Genomic DNA, 16,903 nt, shown 5'->3' with positions numbered 1-16,903 from the left:
GAATATACATGTATCTAAAACACATAGGGAAATCTAATACACATATACACATGCTGACAAACACTGGCTTGTTGGTTTCTACCACCATACTGGTTGCAGTTCAAGTGTCTGGGGGAGAAAGAGCTGGCCGGTCACAACGCAGGCTGGAGACTCATAGACAGAGCTCCTTGAGGTCCTCAATGTTTAGGATTTCTTGGTTTTCAGACACACCAGTTCAGGGTGCAGTCACATAGGACTGAGAATCCTCTTGTCCACTTGAATGGGCTAGAGATAGAATGCTCTGTGTTTGTTGTCCTGTGCTTGAAGCCCTGTACAGCTCAGTATGCAACAGCAAAACACTGTCGGGAGAGCTGTCCTTCCTTGTTTTCCTGCAAGTCATTTTCTCGTCTTTTAATGCACCTTCCGCCCTACGTGCTGTGTCCCGCCCCACTGTCTGAGCAGCTCTGCCAAGCCCGCGGAAAGAGCAGTCCTTGTGCCAGGCCGCTTTGTGCCCAGGGCCTTTCCCTGCACAGCCCGGGCCGCAGCACAGATCCCTTGGAGCGGGGACAAGCGGCGTGGCACACGGCAGCGGCACCGTGACAGCGCCGGGCCGCGCACCGCGAATGACAGCCTTGGAGCGGCAGAAAGGAAAGCGCCTCGCCGGGCGGCAGCGCGGGCGGAGCGGGGCAGGGCGGACAGCGGCGGCCGGCTCGGAGCCGCCGCGCCGCCATCGTGCCCCGCCTGACGCCGGTGCTCCGAGCCCAGCGGAGCGGCCGCATCGCCCCCTCAGCAGCCGGCCGGCCGCCGCCGGGGCCCGCTGAAGGGGCCGCCCGCGGCTGCGGGGCCCGGGCCAGGCACCCGCGGTGCGGCCCCGCCGCTGCCTGTGCCGGGCGGGCGCGGAGCCGCGCCGCCGGCGGGCCGCACCGCGGGGGCCGGCGCAGCGCGGCCGGCGGCGGCACGTGGTGGCGGCGCGGCCCATGTGACCGGCCCTCCCCGGCCGCTGCGGCTCATCCCCGCCCGGCCGAGTCCCCGCCCGCCTCGCCCCTAGCGCAGCGCAGCGCTCTCTGCGTGCAGCAGCCCCGCACCGCAGGCAGCCGCCGCCGCCCCGGGACCCGGCGCCATGGTAAGGGCGGCGCGGCGCGGACGGGCGGCGCGGGCGGCTGGCGCGGCTCGGCGGAGCCGAGCGAGGCCGAGCGGAGCAGGCCCGGCCCGGCGCGGCCCCGCGGCCTCCGGCGGCCATTTTAGTCTAATTTTAGCCGGGTGCGGGGGGAAGGGGACGCGGGAGCGGCCGCGGGGCAGCTGCGGGCGGCGGGGCCGGGGCCGGGGCCGGGGCCGGGGCCGGGGCCGGGGCCGGGGCCGGGGCCGGGGCCGGGGCCGGGCGGCGCAGCGCTCCCTGCGGCACCGCCCGGCCGCGCGAGCACCGGCGGGGCGGCGAGGGGCGGTGGGCGCGCCAGAGGCCGCCGCACTCCTCCCGGAGCCGCCGCTGCCGGGCCCGGGAGCGGCCGTGCGGGAGCGCCGGGGCCGGGCGGGGGCGGCGGCGCAGGGACGGAGGGCGCGGCGCGGCGGGGCTCCCTCCGTCCCCGCGAACAAAGCGGCGGAGGGGCCGGCGCGCCCCGGGGACAAAGGCGGGGGGAGCCGCGCACCTGCCTTCCCTCCCGGGCAGCCTGCGCGGGCAGCGCCTGCCTCGGCAGATGCGGCTGCGGAGCGGCAGCGAGGGCGCTGCAGATGGGCTGAGCCCGCTTGCTCACTCGCAGCGGGGTTTGCTAAATTATTTTCATTTTGCCTGGAGCTCCCCGTTTGCCCTGCCGGTGTTTTGTTTCCTTGCTGGTTTAGGCTCTTATTTTGCGTGACTTGCGAGTTATATGGGGAGCTGTGCAGTTGTAATCGGTATTTTTATATGAACCAAGAGCAGTCAAACAATACTCCCGCAGCAATATGAAGTAAAATTCGGGAGTTCTTAAGGCGCGGTGTTGAAGCTGACACAATGCAGAAAACATTTCTGCTGCTTCTACAGCCTTACCTCACTCAACAAAATGAGAGTCATGACAGTGCTGGATGTGAGCTGCTTCTGTAGTGTTTGCTCTACTGAAAAAAAAAGCCAACAAAAATCTACCCACCAAAACCCCACCCCCTCCTATCCCAACCGAAAATTACAAACTGCTCTCCTATGTTCCGTTCCTACCCCCTCATCGCTCCCTCTTCCCCTCCCCCCAAATAAGCCAAAAGCATGATAAGGTAAAGTAAAACTGCTTGAGTGGTACAGTTGTGTGACTAGTTGTATGAAACTGCTATCCAGAACTGCAGCTGAAAATGCTGAGTTCTGGGAACTACTGAAGGAACTACAACGAGGAACTACTGAATTCACGCCTCCTTTATATCCTCTGCTCCAGTCCTACAAATATTACTATATTCATAGTGTGTTCAGGTTGAGTATAGTATTTTTATTCTTACGGGGGCAGGCAGACTTCTTTATCTAGCACTGTGGGCTATCATATTTTTCTAGTGAGTGTTAATTTTTGCTGTTTAAATTATTCCTTTGATCTCATTTTACAGGCTTCTGGAGTAACAGTGAATGATGAAGTCATAAAGGTTTTTAATGACATGAAAGTAAGGAAATCTTCAACCCCAGAAGAGATTAAGAAAAGAAAGAAAGCTGTTCTCTTCTGCTTAAGTGATGACAAAAAACAAATAATTGTAGAGGAGGCAAAGCAGATATTAGTTGGTGACATTGGTGATACTGTGGAGGACCCCTATACAGCCTTTGTGAAGTTGCTACCTTTGAATGATTGCCGATACGCTTTGTATGATGCCACATACGAGACAAAGGAATCTAAGAAAGAAGATCTGGTATTTATATTCTGGTGTGTGAAAGCAAAGCTTGCTGTTAAGTTTGAATATTCTGGAGCTACCACTGGATGACTTAGTAACTGTTTTGTTGTTGGCTTTTTCCTTTAAAGGGCTCCTGAAAGTGCACCTTTAAAAAGCAAGATGATCTACGCAAGCTCTAAAGATGCCATTAAAAAGAAATTTACAGGTATGGACCTAAAAATGTTTTTCTCGTTAACCACTGTGCCGTTTAGATGTTGAGGTTCTCACAAGTACATTGCTGTCCATCTGTCTTGCAGGTATTAAACATGAGTGGCAAGTAAATGGTTTGGATGATATTAAGGACCGTTCAACACTTGGAGAGAAATTGGGAGGCAACGTGGTAGTTTCACTTGAAGGAAAACCCTTATAAAAAGACAGACAAGTGCCATCTGGATCTAAGGAGCTTCCATTTCTGCAGCTCGTTCAATTGGAATAGTATTAGTCTCCCCTCCCCTCCCCTCCTACAAAAATAAGTCCCTTCCCCACTGCCCTGAAGGAGATGTCATTGTTAAGCAGTCTACCAGTGATTGTCATTAGACTGTTTAATCCTGGTAGCTTTATGTAGGATTCAAGGAATGCTTTCACGTCATCCTCTTGGCCAAAACTGATGTTGCAGGCATTCCTTGCAATATGTTCAATGAATGTGATAGTTAATGTAAATAGTCTAGCAGACAGCAAAGGGTAAGCTAATTGAATGCCTTGAAAGTATTGTCCACTGGTCGGATGGTAGACTCTCTACAGTATTACTTACAGTTGCACTTGATTGCAGTTCCATGAGGCTCTTGTGCATTCATACACCTCACCTGCCTTGACAAGCCTATTTTTGTGACATGGCAGCACACAACACTATGCATTTAAAGCACTTTTTTGTAATATGTTTGACCCGCCCCCCCCCCCAAGGAATGCCAATTAAGTTGCTGTAACTGTGTCATCAAATTATTGTAGTACCTCAGTTTCATTCCTGTTACATGCATATCTTTATAAATGAAGTAGCTGTTACGATGCCTTTCGTTTTCCATTGAATGTACACTACTGAACAGGAGTAGAAGTTATCTGTTTACCATATGAGTCTTGAAACACTAAAGTTTTGTAAAACATCAGTCATGGTGGCAATTTCTGTATTAAAAAGAGCCTTAAATGGAACATTGTTCTTTGAGATCAAAAACTGGCCACGTTGCAATAAAACTTGTGGCTTATTACAGAACGTTGCCTTGTTTTCATTGGAAAATACAGTTTTTAAGTGTTTAAGCATATTTCAAATAACTTCTGTGGAAAGTATTGTAAAGGTAAACAATCGTTAATCTCATCTTGAATAATGCAAGTTTTTAATACTGATTTAGGCACTGCTTTACAATACTTTGTGGCTCTGTTCTGGCCGTTCAATAAAGGACCTGCTCCTAGTTTACCGTAAAGTAAAGAAGCTACCACTACTGGATACCATTAGTCCCATGAAACACTTGTGTCAGAAAGTTAAAAATACGAAGTAATTAACCATGCAGTGTGTTTTGTACCTGAATGTTCTTAAAGTTCTACATGCCAGAGTAAAACCTTGCACGAGTTTTTACAGCTTGCTATTTTTTCAGGCAAGATGATGTGTAATGACAGTTATATGCAGAGTATGAAGCGGGGAAATAATTTTTGTTTCTTGAGTGTTATAGTTAGACCGACTCAGTACAAGAATTAGCCTAAATGAACTGTTCTCCTTGTTAGCTTCTATGTAAATAGAACTGGAAAGTGTTTGCCACTACTGAGGCTTGCATAGGGGACGTGTTTTGGCTGGGAGCCAAATTATGCTCTCCTTATAGAGAATTTGATCTGCTCTGTGTGAGCAATCCTCCGTTAGCCAGAGCTATTTATGGCAAACACATGCTTTTGTATCTTGTCATCGTTATCCACAAATGGCAAAACTGGACATGATTCTCCTGGTATGCATAAAGGAGCGCTGTTAGGCAGCCACTGGCAGCTGAACTGTACATGCTGCTAGAAGGAATGCTCTTTTATCATTACCTTATTTTAAAAAGTGGTAGAGTAGAACTGTGGAGCTTTTAAATGCAGGCTCTTCATGTTCAGTCCATTTTCAACAAGGAAGCAGATACTAATCCAAATACTTTCTCTCTTTTTTTTTCCCCCCCCAATAGTTTAAGCAACCTAATGGTACTGTGTTTAGGCTCTCTTGTCCTGTAGAACTTTAAGACTTTATTTCAGGCTTCTGGCTATCCCTATGACCTGCACACTTCATTGTGTTTGCTGTTCTATGTAGACTAAACTTTACTAGAATTTAAGTAAAAAGGCATGATGACCACTGACTTACTAAGTGTATTAATGAGTCTTGGTTTTGTTCTACAAAACTCTCCTTTCAGGTACCTTTTAAGATTGCGAAGTAACTGATGGTATGCATGTTGTCTAGATGAAAAAAAGCCCACAACTTTTTATTCCTCAAAATAGTCTATTTCTGATCATACATGTTGTATGCAAAGCCCAGTTTAATGTAAAGATATTTGTGCTTTATGTTTAACTTGAGTTCAGTACAGTAAAATGAAATTATCTTTTAACTGATTTTTCACAAGGAATAAATTGTTTCTTTAGAAAAAGCCAAATGGAGAATATTAAATTTTAATAAACCATTTGAATTTTCATTTTAGACAGTAAACTTTTTTTAAGGAGTATTGTGTTTAAATTTATTGTTTGTCTCTGCTGCAGTCCGGAAAAATGTCTGTGGCTTCTTAGTTGAATATTGTAAGTTCCTTTTTTTTTTTTTTTAAACTTGCTTAGGTATATATTCACTCAGTCCAACTAGCTATGAAATTGAAGCACAAACTGTCTTTATGTAAGATTCCTACCAAATTAAAATTTTGGATCCAAAAGGGTCAGCCTGCCTTCAGTTTGTTCTTGAAATGAATGAATGACTGACTGATGTGAGGTCCAGTTCAGATGGCTTGCTTTTAAAAAAAACAAAAACAAAAAAACAAAAACCAATAAAGTGCTACAGAACTGTTACTGTTTGAATTATAAAACAAATGAGAGACAGCTGGCATCTGTTCCAAAATGGTTTGTCAGCTGTTGTTTTCTGTCATTATGCAAAATGATGAGGGCCTCATTGTGATCGAGGAGTGGAGGAGAATCCTCTCGAGTATCTTCTGTGTATCTGTGTAGATGTGACTTTTGGATATCTTGGCTTCAGTTATTTTATTGATAAAGAAATGTTAAATAAATTTTTCATGAGAGTAGCTTGTGCAGAAATGGCATTTTTCTTCCAAAAAATTTCAAACCAGCAGTTTTGTTTGATTTGGTAAATCCTGGAAGAGGTATAGATAGATTGGTTTGATTTCTCTGAAAAGGGAAATCAATCCAAGATGAGAGTGTGTGAGGTTTATGCTTGTGGCGATTTTAGAAATGCAAAGCTTAAATTTATATGGACTTGAGTGTAAAAAGCACTCCTAGTCAGATCATGAAGTGGAGTTTGAGTATGCTCCGTTAAACCCAAAGTGTTTTGCTAAGTGGAAGACTTTTCCTTCTCTACCATTCCCTCAGAACAATGTGGTGGAATACAGCAACTGCCACAATTTGATAAGCTTTACTCTTTTATGCCAATTCCAGTATAAACCAAATTTTCATGTCTGCCTATTTTTTATAAACTTCTGTAAGTCCCTTTTAGTTTCTGGTGGTGAGTTAATGATTGTAGAGTGAAAACACGGCACTAATGGTGGATCAAAGATCATCAATGTAGCACCTGTCTATTGAACTTCTTTGAAATATTTCTGATTTTGAAAACCTGGTATAAATAAAATTAATTTAAATGTCTTCAGTTGTTGAGTTTGTTTGTGTGCTAGACAGCACCTATGCTAATCACTTTGTTGTCTTTGGACTGGGAGTAGCCCAGGTACTGTGAAAGAAGTTGTGGAATACCTGGATTTTTTGTAACAGGTTTTATCCGCTGCCCATTCAGGTCAATATCCAACTGTAGCAAAAGCCAGCACCGGTGGCTCTGGAGATGGATATAAAGACATTTTTAGTGGGTTGGTTCTAGATAACCTTTTTCTTTTGTTGGACACCAGCTCAGTGTGTTCAGAAAAATAGATGGCTTTTATATAGCAAATGTAAAAAAGTATGTTTACACTGGCGAGTCATTTCTAATACAGGGAAGGAAGTTAACTGGTGTAGTGTGAAAAAACTGGCTTCATGAAGAAAGATCAAAATATTGTTTTGGTATCAGTGGCATCTCTCTTGTTAATACAAGATTTCTTGGATCTGGAAGAGTTAATTTTGTAAACAAAGCTGTGAAGAAACAGCTTCACTGGATTCTCTGGAGAAGGCAGACTTTAACAATGTGCACTAAAAAACCCTTTGCTGTTCCTCTAACATAAGCATTCTCTATGACTCCGGGGAACATACATATGAATGTGCATTAAAAAAAGAATGAAAGGTCTCTGAAGGTTTTAAATAAAAATTATTGTGTAGTTTAAAATTTTTCTATTTTGTTGAAATTAATATCCAGTGCTTGACCCTATTGAATTTGGATATTTTTCTGCCTGACCTCCCATGCTGTTGAATCTGCAATAATCCCCATACATCTTACTCTTGTGCATTCTACTAGTAACCTCTGAAAAATAAATACAGCAGTAAAAATTAAATCTATTCATAGGAAGCTCAAACAGGTGACATAATTTATGTTCGTTTAGTGATTTCATAGAATTGTCTTTTAAAGCTTAGAGAAAAAAATGTGCTAATTGGAGGTACTGAAAGTAATTTTGATATGCTTAAGATTCTGTAATTGTTTTTTTAATAACTCTGTTGTCAGCTTTGCTTCATAGTTATTTAGAAAACTAATGATTGGAAAAGAAACTTGAAGGTGCTGTGATTATTTTTAGAAATTTCTGAATGTCAATTTGGACTATAAAATAATATACAAACTTCAAATTCCCACTGCTTGCCTAATTTTTACTCTTGTGCATACAGGCTTAGAAACGTATGTGTAATCATGCCTCTCCTCTTCCGCCTCTTTATTTTTAAAAACAGCTGTGTCACTGCAAATCCCTACCATCTGCCCAGTATCTTCTGTAAAGGTTTACAGACAATCTCCACTTGTACCTTTCAGTATCTATTTTTCCCCTCTCTTGTTTGTGATTGTTGGAGTTTGGTTTACAAAAACTAACCGCTGTAATATTGTGCTCCTCGAAACCTTTTCTATTATGCAGAAAGTTAAAAGCATCAGTTAATCTCTGGTGAGCACAGCTGCAGGGTGTACATTGGCTTGAAAAAAGAGATGTGATTTTGAGAACCATTTAGAGAGGCTTATTTGTGTCTGCTTCCTTGTAGTGGCAGCACTGCTTTCATCTGTGACCTTCTATTAAAGCTGATGTGAGAGCTAAGCTTTTCTTCCATTTTGGCTGTTTCCACAGAAAATGGAATGTGCTTGCAGCAAACAAGGCACAGAGAAGCAGATGAGGTTTAGAGGTAGCAGTTTGAATTTCAGAGACCTGTATATCTGGTGGGGGAGAAAGTGTTACAGCAGAGGATTTGTTTCCTTTTAATTTCAGTAGGAGGTTGCAGCTGTAATGACTGGGTTCATGTTATCTTTTGCTCTCCCTGAACATACTGATTCCACAGTCTCAACTGTCTCAATGCTTTCATGCAATGAAATGTGAACACAGCTCTTTATCAGTGAAATGTGGTTTACTCCTACAAAAGTGAAGCCCTGCTACAACAGTGCTCTTGGTTAGCCATGTCACATGGAGAGATGTACCTAAGCTGCATTTGAACAATCCTTTAAAAACGTGTGGGTTTTGATTATACCAAATACAATAATTATGCTATTACATGGATACTGACGATGAACAGGTGTAGTTCTTCATTAGGTGACTGCAAGTGACAAATATAATTCATGGTCATATTTTTGAATCTTAGCCCTGTTATTTAAGCATGACTTAAAGATTAAACACTTCCCAGTCCACAGGATTCATTGCCTGCATAAATTCTTTTAAGCAGCAGTGGCGTAATTTTAGCTCTTTACTGAATATACTGATGCAGAATCTGTCACCTGATGGTTTTTATTTGTCTGCTTGACAATTTCCTTTTGTAGTGCTGCATTATTTCTCTGCATCCACACTTCGAATTCAGTTCCCAGAACTCTCCTTCCAAGTAACCAGAATTCCTAAACAATATTTATTCTGTGTGACTAAAGTAGAAAGGCATCTTGTAGAACACCCATAGGAAACAAATGCATGGTATTAGCCTGCGTGGCCACTGAACATGTTTGGCCCTGCGTGCCATCTCTGACTGTTGGGTTATTCTGATGAAAGGTCAGCTCATTCAGGTTTGTGTGGAATAGCCCAACACAGAAAATTTGTGGAAACAGGAAATAATGTTTTAATTTTGCTCAGATAAAGACTTTGCAAGCTGGGTGTGATAACAGCTTTTTAATTTTTTCTTTTTACCTGTCCTGACAAAACACCTGGCTTTGATTCTAGCCAGTTTTATCGATTTAGTTCGACAGATGCACTGGTTAGAAGTATCTTCAGGACAAGCTATATTTAGATATATAACCTTTTGATAATTCTGGCAGTTGTTTTGATCTCATTATTTTAATTCACTCGCTTCAACTCCATTACAATTTTAACTGCCTAGTGTTCAGCACTGCCAAAGTAATCTCACAACACAGCTTGAGGAACATTTAAAAGTAGTCATCATCAAAATTAGGAATAATATAAATCAATTTTATTTATTTATTTTATTGAGCTCAGTTTTGCAAGAACAATGACAACTTTCTTAAAGTTAGGTGGTCTTCCAGGGAGTTCCTGACTGAGCACCTGGCGTAGATCTTTGTGATAAGATGGAAGAAGTGTTGGAGCATTCATATCAGAGCAGTTTGCTTTGCTTTCTTGCATAGCTGGATGCATTTCCTCTCCTGGAAGATGTTGAGGTCACTGTGGTGTCAATATTTAAAGTATTTCACTTTCTATTTCTGAATAGAATGGACAGACTGCAATTACAACTTAGGATAACACAGTCAAGGATCTCAGCAATGAATTTCATTTTTCCTGATTACCAGAAGGGAGAAAAGAATGTGTCTCATTCCACTGTGCAGCATAAGGCCAAAACACAGCACTGCAATTACATGTGGCACCATAATTGTATTCAGCTATTTGTACCTGTTTGCAGCTATTTGTACCTGCAGGTACAAAATGTGATCTTGTCAAATGAATTGTGCACGGTCTTGGAAAACTCCAGAAAAGAATTGTGGTAAGAGAAAATACAAAGTTGAGATACTTCTAGTAATTGCTTTGTGTACAACAGATTCAAGAAGCATGTGGCTGTCTCTGTGTTTATCTGCTGTTATTTTGTGCACAAAGTAATAATGACACATAAATATATATTCAACACTAATAGTAATTCAGAATATATTGTTAATTTAACAGCTATCTTATATGGAAGACAGTGAGGGTAAGATTTTAAGATTTTACATTTTTGGGGTTTTTTGTTTGGTTGGTTTTTTAATTTATTTTTTTTTTTTAGCAGAGGTGTTAATGACCAGTTTTTCTGCTGTAACAGCAAACTATGGAAATGGGAGAAGAGTTATTTCTCTTCACATCAGCATCTTACATTGTGTGCAAATACAGATCCTCTCAGTTTCTTCTTAAAATAGTGTTTGGATCACATCCAGTGGTTAATGGACAAGAATATAGGATTTTTCTAAGTCACATTTTACAGTATTAATGTGAGCATGCACATGTTTTTTGAGCTGTGAGAAAAAAACCTTTTAATTACAAAAGGGCATATTTTGAGAGAAAAAAATTGATAACTTTTTAAAGCTTATATTTTCCTCTGCTAGCACTTTACTTTTTATTCCTGAAGTTACCCATTAGGATCTGTTCTTTTCTTTTTGTTAGTTTTTTGGTTTTGATATTCTCACTTTCCCCACACTACATCATGTTTCAGCCTAATATGGACTGGATAAAATTGTTATCAAAGGAAGAAGGTATTAGGTATATGACATATACTGTTTCTGTAGGAAATAGTAAACTGTGTGCTTGACCCAGTTTTATGGAGCTATTTCTTTCTACAGAGATGGGATTCAGTCAAGGAAGAGGGACAAATGGGTTTGCTGAGAGTATTTAGGAGAACTCAGTGGGAATGAGATTATTACTGTAGTGCTTAATCCTGAAATAATCATGCACCATCTCATCAACATTGCATCAGCGAGACATAAATATTCTAGCTACTTTGTGGTATTAGTCCAAGATAATTTTCTATTATTATAAACTTGGAGCTCTCCAGATAAATATAGAATATTTCTACCTGTGATCAATATTTTGATGTTTTCACAAGCATCTGTTGTGTCTTTTAAAAGATTATTTCAAACTAGTGGAAATGTATTTCTGAAGAAATACATCTTTTATGGGTCTGAAAATTAAAGGGAAGGCTACAGAAGCAACCACTTCCCTTAATTGTTTTTGGGAATTCCTATAATGTTATAAGGCTTGATTTTCCATCTGTTAAACAGGTATGAAAGAACGCACAGAAAGGCTGTTATGGTGACATAGTATCTGTTATCACTGACTTCAAATTCAGTTTATGGTAGTGAAGTTACAAGTCATGGTGTATGCAAAGGGAATAAAAAATATTCTCAGATTAGAATTTGTCATTTTCATAGACAGTAACATTTAGTTCCCTTTGAACAGGTGTAAGTGTCCTGCTGTGTTTGTGTTTCTGAAGATGAAAATGACAAACCCAAGCCTGTCCCTCCCTGTGATTTTCTGTGTCCTATTTCCTCCAAAGCATTTCCCCCTTCATCCAAAGCTTTATCCCTGAGATATTGCTCACCTGCTTCCTCTAATCCTCTTATTTACTTCACTTACCTCAGTTTCACTTCCTTTCATTACCTTTTAGCTCCCTGCTATTCTGATTTTCCTCTGGTCCTATTCCTTCATATTAGAAGTGTCCTTTAGTCTTCATCATAAACAGAGAGCAAACAAGAAAAAAATCCCCACAAACCAAACCTCTTTTGTTCTATTTACTATTTTCTTTTAATAAAAATGTGAATTCTTATGAAGAAATAAATTATTCAAATAGTAAACCTGACTATCGAATATTACCAAAGTGTCAAACAGTTTGAAATAATCTCTTGAGATGTTTGAACAGTTCCATTCCGTCCACAAGGTTTAACTCAGAAATCCAGACTCCAGCATTTAGATGGGAAATTGCCATATTGGGTTATTTTATGCTGTCCTCAGTGCCAGAATCATGAACTCTCCTTTTTTTTGCAATCATTAAAGCATCTGATTTCAGCAGTTAGCTTCCATGAAAGTGGTTAAGTACTTACAGTGTGAGGAAATGCTACAGATGCATGACTTTATGATATATTGAAAACTGAAGCTGTAGAATTAGTGTGAAATAAACTGTGTATCAGCACAGAAGCTCGAAGTTAATTGCACAGCTCCCTGGTTCATTGCCAAATGCACTGGTTCCTAGTAAAATCAAGAAAATCTCAGTATTATAAAATGCATAGAAAACTGCTACAAGAATTAGAGGTCATATTACAGTATTTCATGTTAAAAAGGATTAAATAAATCTTGAAGTAACCTTTTGTATAATCAGAAATTATGTTAATACAATACCTTTTAAGTATTTTCATCTGCTTCCTTGTTTGGAACCTCGTATTAGGCTTATTCATTCATCTCCTTGGGCTTTTCTCTGCAGTCAGAAGTACTAGAAATTGACAGCATTGCATTAAGGATGTATGTCCTTTTCCTGATTTTGAAAAGAAAATTAAAAAAAAAAATCTGATGAAGAGATATATGAAGTAGAGCCATCTGAGGGTGCTATTTGACAGCCTGATGAAGGCACACTAATGACACGCGTGGGATAAGAGGGGGATTCCTGCAGAATGGGCTGAATGCCCCCTCTCATTTCTGGTGCTTTTACCTGCCCATCGGGCAGTGAATTTGTAAATCTACACTTCTCACTTGCTTTGGAAAAGTTCTTGCTCGTTTAGGGAGGCACGCTGCCTGAAATGTTTCAGATGTTTCTGGGAATTGCCTTGGTCAGCATCTGGTGTGCAGGGTGTCCGTGGGGGAGCTCAACTCCGTGTCCATTGAGGGGCTGGAGCGCGTCCAGGGAAGGGCCATGGAGCTGCTGGAGGCTCTGGAGCACAGGTCTGGTGAGGAGCTGCTGAGGGAGCTGAGGTTGCTCACCCTGGGGAAAAGGAGGCTCAGGGGAGATCTTACCACTCTCCACAGCTGTCTGAAAGAGGAGCTGGTAGCCAGGTGGGAGTCGGTCTCTTCTCCCCAGCAACAGGGCTAGAGGAAATGACTTCAGGTTGCACCAGGGGAGGTTTGGATTGGATATTATGAAAACTTTCTTCGCCAAAAGGGTTGTCAAGCATTTGAACACACTGCCGAGGAAAGTGGTGGGGTCACCATCCCTGCAGGTGTTTGAAAGACGTGTAGATTTGGTTTTGGGGGATGTGGTTTAGTGGTTTAATGGTAGACTTGATATTGCTGGGTTAATGGCTGGAATCAATGATTTTAATCCCTTCCAACTCAGCATAATCTATGATTCTATGGTTTTATAAATGATTTTGTGATTCACAGCCACCATGCTCCTGCATGTTGCTCAGTGTATTTCCAGGTGAAGCTGGGCTCCTGTGTTACATATATGTTGTACAGTAAATCCAGCACTTCCAGGAAGAATTGGATAGTCTCTGTCCATACATCACACAGATGATGTGTATACTCATAATGTATTTAACAAGGATCAGAACAATCAGATGTTTGGGTCTCTGGTAGGTAATGAATGATTCTGACATCATCATCTTGTGTCTTAGCTGGCAAACCTTGGGGCAAAAATCTGGAAAGCCCAATGACCACTGGCACCTCAGCTTCTTCTTAAGCATATACTTTAAACTGAGTATTCTTCAGCACTCTGACTCCTATGCAGCAATGGTGAAATTCAGTCCATCAACACTCAGCTGTGGATCATGCAGCACAAGACTTGTAAAGGCATTTTGGTGTTTAAGGTGAAATTGGGAGTTACACTACATCAGACATGTGTGCCTGACCCCAGCTCTTGCTTTTTCCCTTCACTCCTTTTAACAGTGCTCCAATCACCCTTCCCCCACGAAATCCGTGATATGAATTAATTGAATTCCTCAGATTCTGAAGTTCTGACTGCAAGCTTTCAGAGACTGGGAATCCTGCCATGCCATAGTGTTCTGAAGGGTGTAGGCAAGCATGCTCCATGCACAGCACAGTCACTGAGCTTTGAATACCTAAGGGCCAGCACTTCAAGAGAGTTTGGGTTTTGCTTTGTTCATTTAATTAGTGAGAAAAACTTTGGTTTTTTAGCTTCCCTTTCCTGTTAGCATTCCAGGTGAATTGTATCTAGTGGTGTTTTAAGTGGGAAAGTAAATTAGGAATTTACTATAGACTAGTTAGAAAACAAAATTAATAGGCAAAGATACACCTGATGTGTATCTGGAATTCAAGCAGTGCATGTATATGCTAAAAATAAATGAAGTTGAAGGGGGTTTTTGTCAGGATTGATGTAACCCAAGAGCTATTAGGTGTAGTTCCATTAAAATTCCATTCTATCTTATCTTCTGCTGAGAAGATAGAAATGTTTATTAGAAGCTAAACATTTTGCCAGCATTATGCATATTTCAGAGCATGCAACACAGATTTGCAGTTTTAGGCAACAAAGACTTCAGACTGAAAAGTGATGGGTCTCAATATATACAAGAAAGGCATGATTACCCATTATGGAGGAAACTGGAAGTAATCTCTCTTGTGACTAGTTATAGTTCTAATTCACATGTTAGTGCCCTAACTAGGTCTGAAAACTCCAGTCTCTGTTTGCACTGCAGGTTAGGGGTTTCACTGGTGTTCCTGTGTGACAGCCTGGTCCAATGGGCAAGATTTACCCTTTGATACTGCCAAGGTACAAATCAGTGCTTTAACACACCTTCACACTGACTGCAGCATAACTTTGCATCTTGAAGGACCCTGGTTACTGGTCAGGAACTTGTTTGTCTGGTTTCTGCCTCCAGAATTGTACAAGTATTCTATGTTTGTTAGTGATTAGGGACAGACATCTAGAAATCAGATACAGTATCATCGTGGTGATGATATATCATCCTATCTAGCTCACTTTGCACTTCATAGATTCAGCTCTTAGAGATCATAACATGAACACTTCCACATCTAACACAAGCCTTACTCGTGTTATTTGTCTGTTTAGTACTTCTCTTTAATAAGTTGGGTGAGCTTTTTTGAAAAATCAGATTCAGTTGTCACAACAATTCTTTATTTGTTTAGCTGGCTTAACATCACCATGAATTTAATTTAATTCCTTTGAGAATCATCTCTTGATCATTGTCTTTGATCAGAGGAAAGTAAACGTGTTTTTCTCAGCCTAAGCTCCAGTGATGAGATGCCAAGAAATATTTCCATGCACTCACAATCTGGGAAGTGAGATAGGCATCCCTGTAAGTTATTGCTATAAAAATCAGTTACTGCTGTAAATTCAGCACTCTACATGTTGCCAGGGTGGACTCACTGAACAGGTCAAAGCTGCGTGGTTCACTTCTCCTCAAACAGGCATTGCTTGGTCTTGTGCATTGCTGAAGGATAGGGCTGCCACAGCCAAAAGTACCCAGGCTCACAAAGGTACCCCTATTCCAGCTGTTTGGTGTTCCACAGCACCCAAAATGTCTGCAAGTCTGACCACAGAGGCCCATACCTGCAGATGTGGTACAGGTCAGGACTCCATGCAGCACATGTGAAAGCTTGCTCGTTGTTTTTCCATGCAAATCTGCCTGAAAAAGAATAGAAACCTGACCCCATCCAATGGAGCTTTCACTCCAGTCATTGCCTATTGCCTGCAGTCAAGCCTTATTGCTCCTCTTCCTCCTCCCTCCCTCAAATGCAACAAGTGCAACTTAATTTTTTTTTTCCTAGTACTGTGATGGGGATGATATTTCAGAATCCTGTGTTGATGCCTTGAGGCCTTATTTTAATACTAGCCTAAATATATTCTTGGGCATTTTATTTTGTACCTGTATTGTTCTTTTTTTAGAATAGCCTTCCCTCCCCCCCTTTTTTATCCTCTGACAAATATATTTTCCCTTATATTTCCTTATATTCTTCTTATATTCCCTTTTTTAATATTTTCACACCAAGATATTTCCAGTAAGATAGCCTTCTTCATCCTCTTCATTGCTCTAGCAGTACCTCTTGCTACCTGGTCCAGTCTGAAACATTCTTTTCCAGACATATTTGACCATGCTTTACCACTACAGATTATGAAGATATTATTGCACTGCTTTCTCTGCATCACAGGATCCTTTGCCTTCTTGCATAGAAGTCTGATTATATCACATGACTAGTATACCTAATTATTTTTGCTCCTCTGCTCTTACAGAAATTTCTTTTGGCTCATTAAGATCATCACTTTACATTATTTGCTAAAAATTCCATCCTATTTCTGTTACTGCAGTCCTCGAGGTTGTGAAGGTCTTCCTGCGTGATTCTCCAATCCTCTTCTGCATCAGAAATTTTTTGGTTTAGCAGATTTTTCTTCCTCATTCACCTCCTATTTTTTGTGCCAAGATCATTAATGAGAAGATTAAATAAGATTGTTTCCAAAGTGAATCTAGGAAACTCCATTAATAATTCCCTTTCTCCTGACAAAGACTCCTCTTCAGTCAGTTTCTTGTATACTTTACAGTTCATATGTTAGTCTTGATTTTCATCTTAATTAATATTATACAAAATACCTTCAGGAGTCCAGCAAGATTAGGTCTAGAATCTGTCTCTGTAAAAACACAAAACCATTTTATCAAATAAATATATAAAACAAGTCTAGAATAATTTATCCATGATAAGTGGTGTACTTTTATGCTACTTCTGAGCCTTCTTTATCTTTTGTGTCATTAAATCCTGATCATTATTCAGCTCAGAGATACGTCATTTAGCAGCTACTGAGCTAATTTATTCTCTTTCTTGGTTAAATCTAAAAACTAATATTAAGAGATTGATATCTCTATTTTATTGTTAATAAA

General features: G+C 41.3%; 1 protein-coding gene across 1 annotated transcript; it reads left to right on the top strand.

Annotated features, from left to right (window-relative positions):
- The first annotated feature begins 988 nt into the window (after positions 1–988).
- On the top strand, positions 989–6,648 carry CFL2 (cofilin 2). The gene is made up of 4 exons (XM_021542674.3): positions 989–1,102; positions 2,533–2,840; positions 2,937–3,013; positions 3,105–6,648. Exons 1-4 carry the CDS (start codon positions 1,100–1,102, stop codon positions 3,215–3,217), a joined length of 501 nt encoding a protein of 166 aa, XP_021398349.1. The 5' UTR covers positions 989–1,099; the 3' UTR covers positions 3,218–6,648.
- The last annotated feature ends 10,255 nt before the right edge of the window (positions 6,649–16,903 follow it).

This window comes from Lonchura striata, chromosome 5, assembly GCF_050655825.1.
Source record: "Lonchura striata isolate lonStrDom1 chromosome 5, ASM5065582v1, whole genome shotgun sequence".
Lineage (NCBI taxonomy): Eukaryota > Metazoa > Chordata > Aves > Passeriformes > Estrildidae > Lonchura > Lonchura striata.
Note: the sequence above shows the minus strand (reverse complement) of the source record. Positions and strands in the feature narration are given on the sequence as shown.